Source organism: Scylla paramamosain, chromosome 6 (genome assembly GCF_035594125.1).
Source record: "Scylla paramamosain isolate STU-SP2022 chromosome 6, ASM3559412v1, whole genome shotgun sequence".
Lineage (NCBI taxonomy): Eukaryota > Metazoa > Arthropoda > Malacostraca > Decapoda > Portunidae > Scylla > Scylla paramamosain.
The window spans coordinates 27209497-27221551 of NC_087156.1; the positions used below are offsets into that span (position 1 = coordinate 27209497).

At 36.2% G+C, this 12055-nt stretch overlaps 1 protein-coding gene across 1 annotated transcript in view; it reads right to left on the bottom strand.

The window, feature by feature from the left end:
• LOC135101546 (tetratricopeptide repeat protein 17-like) overlaps positions 1-12055 on the bottom strand; it is a 37376-nt gene that overhangs the window by 15402 nt on the left and 9919 nt on the right. Inside the window, exons 6-9 of the mRNA XM_064005641.1 lie at positions 7898-8065; positions 4355-4474; positions 2411-2577; positions 391-625 (exon numbers count right to left, since the gene is read on the bottom strand). Coding sequence (XP_063861711.1) covers positions 391-625; positions 2411-2577; positions 4355-4474; positions 7898-8065 — 690 coding nt within the window. The remainder of the gene's footprint in view (positions 1-390; positions 626-2410; positions 2578-4354; positions 4475-7897; positions 8066-12055) is intronic.

A 12055-nucleotide genomic window follows, 5' to 3' on the forward strand; every position in this document is an offset into this window, starting at 1 on the left:
GACATTCCTCACGGACATGCCTCTTGCTCATCTAGTCCACCTTTCTGTCTTCCTAGATATATATATATGAGACTTTTCATGCTGAAACATGCTAAATGTAACTACACCAGGTTCAAAATGCAACCTGAGTATAGGGCATGTTATCTCTTACAACCAAAACAGCAGTACAAGTGCACTGTGGTGTCATCATGTGCAACAGCCACAGGAACTACTAAATGTGCAGCTCAAACAGGGTCCACTGAGAATTTAGAAACTACATTCCTACCAATACTAGAACTCTTTGTGCAAAGATCAATGACAAGAGCCATTTATAGTTATAAGGTTGATGATGGAGCTTATTGTGAAGATATAAAATGTAATTATTTTTGTCAACTGTCACACTTCCTGTACCTATAAGTTTTAGCAGGATGAAGGGGTGTAATCTGAGGCATCTGTGACATCAGCAATGGTTTCCTCTTCAGCACATGTTGGCCCAGCCTCAGTGCTTCAGACTCCACTGTATGCAAAAGACTTTGGAGATCCAACAACAGCTCTGATGGGGAACCTCGCTGCTCCAGCTGATCTCTCCTCATATTGCAGCTGAGGAATGTGTGTCCATCTTGCTGGTACTGAAAACAGTCTTGCCCTGAAAATATTGAAGTTTATTACACACAATACACACATTATATATATATATATATATATATATATATATATATATATATATATATATATATATATATATATATATATATATATATATATATATATATATATATATATATATATATATATATATATATATATATATATATATATATATATATATATATATATATATATATATATATATATATATATATATATATATATATATATATATATATATATATATATATATATATATATATATATATATATGACTCTGGGCTAAAGAAGCACATCTCACCAACCACACTGCATTATGATTAGTTATGCATCACACACAGGCCTATTCACACCAGGGTTCTACAGCAAAACTAGCTTGTTTCTGTTGTCTCACTCTTTTCCTGTCCAGCACCTGACCCAATCAGCCCATTGCATGAGATATGGGTAAATCTATAATCTTGAAGCCATAACCCAATGATGCACTTACAAATGTTCTACATTTGTCCCCAATCACACGCAATCCTTCTGGAAGTAAACAGTTCACGTATGGAAGCCACAGAACACCTGACTTCCAATCTCTCTAAAGTTTCTGATTGGGACAGAGCAAACTCAATTCCTCCATTTCTGATTGGGGCAAAGCAAACTCAATTCATCTATCTATCAACTCAACACAACCTTTCAGACAACTATCCCCTCTTCTTCAATGACACTCAACTGTCCCCCTCTTCTACAGTGAACATCCTCAGTCTGTCCTTTACTTATAATCTAAACTGGAAACCACATCTCATCTCTAGCTAAAATAGCCTCTATGAAGTTGGGTGTTCTGAGTCGTCTGCTAGTTTTTCTACCCTCCCCAGCTGCTAACTCTGTACAAGGGCCTTATCCATCCATGTATGGAGTATGCTTCACATGTATGGGATTCCCACTCATAGCACTCTTTAGAGAGGGTGGAATCAAAAGCTTTTTGTCTTATCAACTCCTCTCCTCTAACTGACTGTCTTCAGCCTCTTTCCCATCGATGCAAAATTGCATCTCTTGGTATCTTTTATCACTATTTTCATGCGAACTGCTCTTCTGATCTTGCTAACTGCATGCCTCCCCTCCTCCTGTGGCCTTGCTGCACAAGGCTTTCTTCTTTCTCTCACCCCTATTCTGTCCATCTCTCTAATGCAAGAGTTAACCTGTATTCTCAATCATTCATCCCTTTCTCTGCTAAACTCTGGAATTCCCAGCCTGCTTCTGTATTTCCACCCTTCTATGATTTGAACTCTTTCAAGAAGGAGGTTTCAAGACACTTATCCTGTAATTTCTGACTACAACTTTTGATTCTGTTTGGGAACTAGCATCTCAGTGGGCCTTTTTTTATTACAGTTTTGTTGCCATTGGCTGGTACCATTCAACATAGAAAACAAAATTTCTTGCTCCACAGCACTTCTCTTCTCACTTAAAATTAATAAATGAATAGATAAATAATGAATATTATCTTAGCCTGCTTGAGTAAGAGAACATGAATAACATCACAATATCAATATGTATGACACTATTCTAAGGTAGCCCAATTACCTGTAAAAATAGAAAGAGAATTACACACAAAAGAGAGGAATATATACAAAGTGAGAAGGCTAAAGTATGTATAGATGAGGTGTACAAACAGGAACAAGTGAAACCATGGAGTTTCATGGTGTAACCACTGCAGTAGATTGTTAAAGAGTCAAATGGAATAGATAAACAGCAAGAAACACAATTGACAGAAGGTTATCATTAGCTGTGCTGGTTCACCCACCTCTTCCATCAGTGCTTTCCCTTATTTTCTGTTCTTCATACTCCAACCGAGATTCTAATTTCATTTCTGGTGTTGCCTGTTCCAGAAGCAATTTTTGCTGCAACGACAACCACTCCTCATGACGCTTCTGGTAGTCCCTTAACTCCCCTAATGTTCTCTGGAGTGACCTGCATCAATAAAAGGATACTGTACTATCAAAACACAAGTAAACTCACTTTCACTTCACTTTTCATTTCCATCCACAAAATTATATTCGGAGCAGTTTTCTCACTATGTCAATTATCAATCTAGTTATAATATATATATATATATATATATATATATATATATATATATATATATATATATATATATATATATATATATATATATATATATATATATATATATATATATATATATATATATATATAATATATATATATATATATATATATATATATATATATATATATATATATATATATATATATATATATATATATAAAATATAATATATATATATATAATATATATATATATATATATATAATATATATATATATATATATATATATATATATATATATATATATATTATATATAATATATATATATATATATATATATATATATATATATATATATATATATATAATATATATATATATATATATATATATATATATATAATATAATATATATATAATATAATATATAATATAATATATATATATATATATATTATATATATATATATATATATATATATATATATATATATATATATATATATATATATATATATATATATATTATATATATTATATATTATATATATATATATATATATATATATATATATATATATATATATATATATATATATATATATATATATATATATATATATATATATATATATATATATTCTAACTTTTTTGTAGCCCTTGACCAGAATCCCATCTTACATAAAGAAAAAAAGTTGAAAATGGCTTTTATAAAATGAAAAATAATTTGGATCCAGCTAACATTTTTGTTTGCAGTCAACATAAAAAGATGAACTTTGTGATTGTAATCTCCAGATTATTAATATAGTTATATATATATATATATATATATATATATATATATATATATATATATATATATATATATATATATATATATATATATATATATATATATATATATATATATATATATATATATATATATATATATATATATATATATATATATATATATATATAACTATATTAATAATCTGGAGATTACAATCACAAAGTTCATCTTTTTATGTTGACTGCAAACAAAAATGTTAGCTGGATCCAAATTATTTTTCATTTTATAAAAGCCATTTTCAACACTTTTCTTCTTTATGTAAGACGGGATTCTGGTCAAGGGCTACAAAAAAGTTAGAAAATGCCCACTGAGGTGCCAGTCACCATCATCCAATGGCAGCTCAATGTTCATTCTATTCATACTATAGGTGCCTTTGAGGTACTTTTGGCTACTATGATCCTACATCTTTGATTTAGCTCACATCCAGATCTTTCTCACATGTGTACACTGTAGACATAATCTATACAGTAAATACATGTAGTAAGTGTACTACACAGTCCCACAGATCTACCAGAAATGTGATACACTCCAGTCACATAATAGTTTTCGAAGCATCTACTATGTATATTTTTCTATATACCAGGCTAATATTCCCCCTTAGGACATGTAATCAAGACAATGTATCACATCTTGTTCCATTGCAGTCTCCTTGCAAGATTGAAAATAACGTTCCTAGTACACTCACTGTGTACTTGATGCATTTTATAACAAACAAGGAATAGAGACATTATTCTTCCGACGTGGCCATGGAGCACGCAGCTTCACCTTATCTCCTTACCACAGTGAATAAATCAGTCTATTACTTCTGTTAAGCATCATCTTCCTGCCTGAGCTACTCACTGGTGTTGGTTCTCCAGCGCTGCCTCCAACTTAGAGTGGCATAGAACTGCATGCTTTCTTCGCCGCAAACTCTGATCTCCTGGAGACATATATAGAGCATTTTCAAAGCACAACACGGATCTGTTATAAAAAGAAAACCAAAGTTATAAAGAGACATCACTGCCACAAAAGGAAATTTCATTAAAACTGCACCAGCAAGTAAACGGATATACACAAATACTACAGAACACTCAAACCCTTCCTAACATGATTGTTCCTAAAACATGTACTTCTCCCATAACACAGCCAAAACCACACACAGAATGACCCAATGAGCTATGCCTCTCTGGGGAGAGCATCATAAATGTCCCCAGGTCAGACTGCTCTTCTAGTATCAGCCCTTAGTGTCTTGACACCCTCCTTAACTTTTCTTCACTAACTTCTGCAATATTTGCAGTCTTAGATCTAATTTTCAATCTGTAGAACACCACCTCTCCTCTATTAAACCTCGTCTTCTTTTCCTCACTGAAACACAGGTGTCTGAGGCTACTGACAGTAACTCCTTTTCTGTTCCCTCTTACTTTCTTTATCCACACTTTCAATCCAAAACTGGATGTTGCATCTACGTGCACAATGATTTAAGCTGTTCTCATGCCCGCACTCTTGAATTTTCCAAGTTTTCCACCATCTGGCTACAAGTACAGAGTCACTCTCAAACTAAATTTATCTGCACTGTATACCTCTCACCTAACTCCTCTGACTATAAGAAATTCTTTGACTACTTAACTTCCAAAGTGGAGCACATTCTGACTCTCTTCCCTTTTGCAGAGATCTCAATTCTTGGAGACTTTAACATTCACCACCAGCTTTGGCTTTCCTCTCCCTTGACTGACCATCCTGGTGAACTAGCCTTTGCTATCCTCCACAACCTAGAGCAATTGGTGCAACACCCTGCTCATATTCCTAACAGTCTTGGAGATACACCCAACTTTCTTGACCTTTTCCTATCCTCTAATCCTTCTGCTCATGCTATTACCCTATCTTCTCAGTTGGGCTCCTCTGACCACAATCTTATATCTGTATCTTGTCCTATTGCTCCATTCCCTCCTCAGGATCCCCCAAAGCAGAGGTGCCTCTAATGTTTTGCCACTGCTAGTTGGGGTTACCTGAGGAGGTATAATGCTGATTTTCCTTGGAATGACTACTGCTTCTGTGTCAGAGACCCATCTCTCATGTGCTAAATGCATAGCAGAGGTGATAGTGTCTGGCATGGAGGCATACATTCTTCACTCTTTCTCTCAACCTAAGCCTTCCGAACCTTAGTTTAACACAGCCTGTTCTCATGCTATACATGATAGAGAGGTGGCCCACAAAAGGTACTTGAGCCTTCCATCACCTGAATTTCATGCACTTTATATTTCTGCCTGAAATCATGACAAGTCTGTTCTCCAACTAGCCAAAAACTCCTTCATTAATAAAAAGTGTCAAATTCTTTTAAAATCTAACTTCTCTCATGACTTCTGGCATCTAGCCAAAAACATCTCCAATAATTTTGCCTCTTCATCTATCCTTCCTTTATTTCAACCAGATGGCATCACTGCCATCTCATCAATTTCTAAAGCAGAACTCTTCACTCAAACCTTTGTAAAAAACACTACCTTGGATGATTCAGGGCTTGTTCCTCCCTCTCCTCCACTCTCTGACTACTTCATGCTACCTATTAAAATCCTTTGCAATGATGTTATCCATGCCCTCACTGAGTTAATCCTCAGAAGGTTTATGGACCTGATAGGGTCCCTCCTATTGCTCCCTGAAACTATGCCTCCATGCTTGCACCTTGCCTAGTCAAAATTCTTTCAACTCTGTCTATCAACATCTACCTTTCCTTCTTGCTGGAAGTTTGCTTACATTCAGCCTGTTCTTAAAAAAGGGTGACCATTCTAATCCCTCAAACTACCATCCTACAGCTTTAATTTCTGACTATCTGAAGTTTTTTAATCTATCCTCAACAGGAAGATTCTTAAACATCTATCACTTCACAACCTTCTATCTGATTGCCAGCATGGGTTCCATCAAGGCTGCCCTACTGCTGATCTGGCTTTCCTTACTGGGTCTTGGTCATCATCTTTTAGAGATTTTGGTAAAACTTTTGATGTTGCCTTAGACATACCAAAAGCTTTTGAGAGAGTCTTGCACTCTCTTTCTATTATTCATCAATGATCTTCTAAACCAAACTTCTTGTCCTATCCACTCCTACACAAATGATACCACCCTGCACTTTTCCACATCCTTTCATCAACATCCAACCCTTCAAGAAGTAAACAGCTTCATGCAGGAAAACTACAGAACACCTGGCTTCTGATCTCTCTAAAATTTCTCATTGGGGCAGAGCAAACTTAGTATTGTTCAATGCCTCAAAAACTATCCACTCTTCTTCAATGACACTCAATTGTCCCCCTCTTCTACAGTGAACATCCTCGGTCTATCCTTTACTTATAATCTAAACTGGAAACTTCACATATCATCTCTAATTAAAACAGCTTCTATGAAGTTAGGCATTCTGTGTTACCTCTGCCAATTTTTCTTAACCCCCTCAGCTGCTATCTCTGTACAGGGACCTTATCATCCATGTATGGAGTATGCTTCACATGTATGGGGAGATTCCACTCATAACATTCTTTTAAACAAAGTGGAATCAAAAGCTTTGTGTCTTATCAACTCCTCTCCTTTAACTGACTGTTTTCAGTCTCTTTCTCATTACCACAATGTTGAATCTCTTGCTATCTTCTACAGCTATTTTTCATGCCAACTGCTCTTCTGATCTTGCTAACTGCATGCCTCCCCTCCTCCTGCAGCCTCACTGCACAAGGCTTTCTTCTTTCTCTTCCCCATATTCTGTCCACCTCTCTAGTGCAAGAGTTAACCTGTATTCTCAGTCATCCATCCCTTTCTCTAGTGAACTCTGAAACTCCCTGCCTGCTTCTGTGTTTCCACCTTCCAATGACTTGAACTCTTTCAAGAGGGAAATTTCAAGACACTTATCCTGTATTTTTGACTAACACTTTTAACTCTGTAAGGGAACCGGTACCTCAGTGGGCCTTTTTTTTTTTTTTCCCCACTTTTGTTGCCCTTGGCCGGTGCCCCTCCTACAAAAAAAAAAAAAAAAAAAAAAAAAAAAAAAAAAAAAAAGCCAGTCAAAAGAAAGGGAAAAATCATGCAAGGGTATTTAGCATGACACTAGTTCATATCAAACAATAATATGTCTGGTATAAACTGAATCTCTGCCTAATGCTGTTAGACCCACCAGTATATGAAATGTTACATTGGGCAACAGATAAGTCACTATGTGCATCAAAATAATACATAATAAGGATGAATGTAGTGGAATAAATTCTTTCCTTTGTGAACATATATAAAATGGCACAATAGGCATAACTGGCACTGACAAATATGGGGTGCTGATTACAGACTACCATTAACTCTTTCTTAATGAGTTCCAAATGAAAAATATTTACAGGCTTTTTATCAGCTATAATCAGAACATCCTTCAACACAGAAACTCACACATTATAGAAGGCCAATGTTGCATACACATTGCCTAGGGTGATGTGGGCCATGGGTGAGTTACGGAAGTGGTCAATGGCAGCATGAAGGACCAGCACTGCCTCATCAGACCGGCGTGCTCGGTGCAGGATGTTGCCTAGGTGAACTTTTGGGATGTATCGAAAGTGTCTGGAGGGAAACATGCATAATGTACATTTTATTTGCAGATATCATATCACATTTTGAACAAACAGATATTAAAAGAAGAGAAAATGAAAGATTTATAGTCCTTTTGTGATGATTGTCAGCAACAGGAATGCCTTCTAGATGCTAGCATAGAAAATCATCTCTCTATACTAGATTAACTTTCCCTATGAGATATGGCAAAACACACACACACACACACACACACACACACACACACACACACACACACACACACACATCCAAAGGCATTCCTTCACTGACTGACACTGCAGCATACCTGGGTCTTTCCTCATCAGAGACCTACAGTAGAACTGGCTTCTACTGTTGTCCCAAATCTAAGTGGGGCCAAGCAATTAATAGGACACCACAGGGATCAGGTTTAGGACCAATGTTATTTTGAATATACATTAATGAATTACATAAAGGAGTTGGTAGCAAAAATTTGTACATTTGCCATCAACATGAGTCAGACCAGATCAGATTCAACTGCAAGTGCCCTGCAGCTAGACTTGTTGATAGAGGAAACCACATAATAGATACACAATAATTTCAAAAAGTAAATAAATGACAAAATAAAGACTCAGTAAGATCAGAGAGTGAACAAGGCTTAAGAATTACAAGCAGCTCAGATATCCATTTCAAAAGATTAAAAATAAAGATAAGCAAACATTAGGATTCATTATTGGAAGTATTAAAAGTAAAGTCCTAAAGTAATATTAAAATTATATTTGGCACTGGTCAGACTCCATGCTAAGCAGTTATGATCTTCATATTACAAAAAAGAATACAAGTCTGTTAGAGTCAGAAAAGAAAATAACAAAAAAGTTTGCAAGTGATGCAAAATATTCCTTAAAAACATAAATCAAAGCTTAAAATTTACATTTGTTAAAGAATCATAAATCAAGATGGTGATATGATAGTCATTTAAGTGACACAGGGAATATAACAAGGGTGATATAGGGATAACAGTGAATATAGGTAGGCATGTTAAACAAGACTGTCATACTGTCATACTGTCTCCTTGAAGTTTTCTTTACATTTTTATCCTGTAATAAACCAGATCTGACCTGACCAGATGTGAACAAACCTCCAGCAGAGATCCTCAATGCCACATTACCTATTATTTATTGAGAAATGCTCTCCATTATTTAAGCCTGTCATGTGCAAACACTTTTCACTGCTCTACAGTAACTCATATTTAAAGAAACAATAAACCCCTAAATTTAAAGTTAAAAGCAGCTTAAAACATGCTTATGAGCACTATGGAAGTACAGTGGTACCTTGACTTACGAGTTTAATTCGTTCCGTGACATAACTCGTAACTCATTTGCTCATGTGTCAAATCAATTTTCCCTTTTAAATGAATTGAAATGCCATTAATCTGTTCCATCCCCCAATTTCTTTGTTATGGGTTTTTAATACAGTTTACTGAATTTTGGGTATAATGACCCTTTTCAGGGGCACAACTGGCAAAAATGCTATCTCAATTATTTCTTACCCAATCAAGCTGATATATTTACACACAATACAGTTCTGAATGTACATTATTTTTGGTCAAAGTGTTGTTTCTCCAAAAGTCAGTGGTTTTTGAGTTATAATCCATTTTCTTTTTTTTTTTTTTTAATGAGCTAATCTATGAAGAAACTTACCTTACGTCTTTTTGCTTGACACAGTAGTTAGATCAAGTATTGTACTACAATCCTGACCCAAAGTTTGTAGATCAGACAAAAATTAGATTTTACAAATTTTTGTTTTTGTACACTGTTTTTTCTTGATTTTTTTCTTAATGATTATTCAATTTAAAAATTTGGATTTTGAGTTAGAGCAATGATTTGGGTAGAGATTTTTTTCCTTTCTTTTCTCTACTGAAAAAAGAAAACAGACTGAAAATTGGTTGATAAATTTTTGAGGTATACTCATTTGAAGTAAAAAATTTTTAGTTTTGAGAAAAACGCATTTAAAGTTTTACTTACATTTACTAACAATAAAAAAAATTTACAAATTATATGGGGGCAAGATAGGACATTTGTACCAACTATTAGTGTGCGCCAGCCTGGTATGGTGTATCTGTTAGTCTCTTCCTCTTCCTTCCAGTCTGGGTTTCCTGCTGTGTATCCTCTCCTGCTTTTGTTTTCTTTTTGTGTCTTGGTGTTTGGTGCCTCTTTCTTTCCTTATCTCTTCTCTCTTGTGCTTTAGTGATGGGGTTAGACACTCCAGATCCAATGCACTGCAGCAAATTGGACTCATAGAGTATCCAAAATTGTGCTCCCAGATTGTCATCTGAGACACAAACTGAGTCCTGTGCAGTCCAGCATATTTTTCCTTTGACACCTCCCTCCAGACTTTTGAGTGTAGACTCTCATTTGGATTCTGGATGCATCCAGAGAGGCACTTCTGCAGCAGTGCTGGATTTGCAAGGTCTTTGTAAACCCCTTTACAAGCTCCAGCTTCTCACCAGGGATGTTGGACAGGTAGAGCTTCTTGGTGCTGTGAGGCTCTGGCTCCTTCCCCAGAGCCTCTGCCCTCTGCAAGAAGCACCAAGACTCTTCTCCAGGAGGACAGAGACTATGCTGTATGACATCCTTGGCAGACAGGTGTTAAAAGATGACACGGTTGGCAGTGCTGCAGTCCTGGGAGTCTCGCATGAACAAATGACAGAGCATTCCGAGTTCATCCCCTTCTTATTGACGACAACCTCGACATCCTTCATGCATTTGCCACAGATCATGTTGCTGAAGAGACTTCGCAGCTGTGTACTATTCAGCAGTACATTCGTCTATGATATCACACCTGGAGATGGAGGTGTACATGGAAGAAGTAGTGGTAGGTGTTGATGGGTTGCTGCAGGTGACATCGTGGCAGAGATTCTGGTGGTGGTGGTGGTGGTTGCTCTTCTGGCAAGCTACAGCTGTCGAGCTGCTATACTACATTGTTGCCTCATCTTCCATATCTTGCTTTTAGGCATTGTGCTCAGAAATTCAACAAAGCAATGAAGGCAAAAGCAACACACCGCTACACGTGTTTTGGCAGCAAGGCAGCACTGAGGCTGTCAATGGTCAACCTGACTGTGTGATCTTGACAGCCAATCCATCCACCCGCTGCCCGCCTTTAGGCTACCAGGTGTAAGAGGCCTCAAAAATAAAACTGCAAAAACCCCATGTTTCTAGCTTTCATGAGACCTAGAACATCAACACTAGTAAAAGAGTATATTTAAAAGGCCAGCGCACTCATCAAGTGCTCTTTAAATGCCATCAACGCATTCAAATGAATGCGTTGATGGCATTTAAACTTTTCCCTAGAAACATCTTGCCTGAATCTAAGAGAATATGGAGAAATACAGAAAACTCATTTTTTAAGGTAAACTCATCCAGTTGCGCCCCTTAAGGGTATCGAACACTTATTTTATTCTATAAAACTTCACAAATTACAGCACATTTCAAAATTATCAAATACTTGCTTTATTTTATGACCATACTAGGTCTTTAAATGCAGGAGAGTTGGCTGACATACAGTCAAATGCATGCTTGAGAGATGAATTGTGGCTGTGCAACAGCCAGTGAATAACCTTGACAATGGCTGATGATGCAACTCTCTCTCTCTCTCTCTCTCTCTCTCTCTCTCTCTCTCTCTCTCTCTCCTCTCTCTCTCTCTCTCTCTCTCTCTCTCTCTGTGTGTGTGTGTGTGTGTGTGTGTGTGTGTGTGTGTGTGTGTTAACTTATCTGAGAGAGAGAGAGAGAGAGAGAGAGAGAGAGAGAGAGAGAGAGAGAGAGAGAGAGAGAGAGAGAGAGAGAGAGAGAGAGAGAGAGAGAGAGAGAGAGAGAGAGAGAGAGAGAGAGAGAGAGAGAGTTACAAGGAAGAGAAGTACTCCAGAAGGCCTTATGACCCATACAAGGGAGTACTGAAAGAAAATCAAACAAGTTAGAAACACATGCCCAGGCGAAATCGAGTCTACAACCTAGGCAACACCTTGTT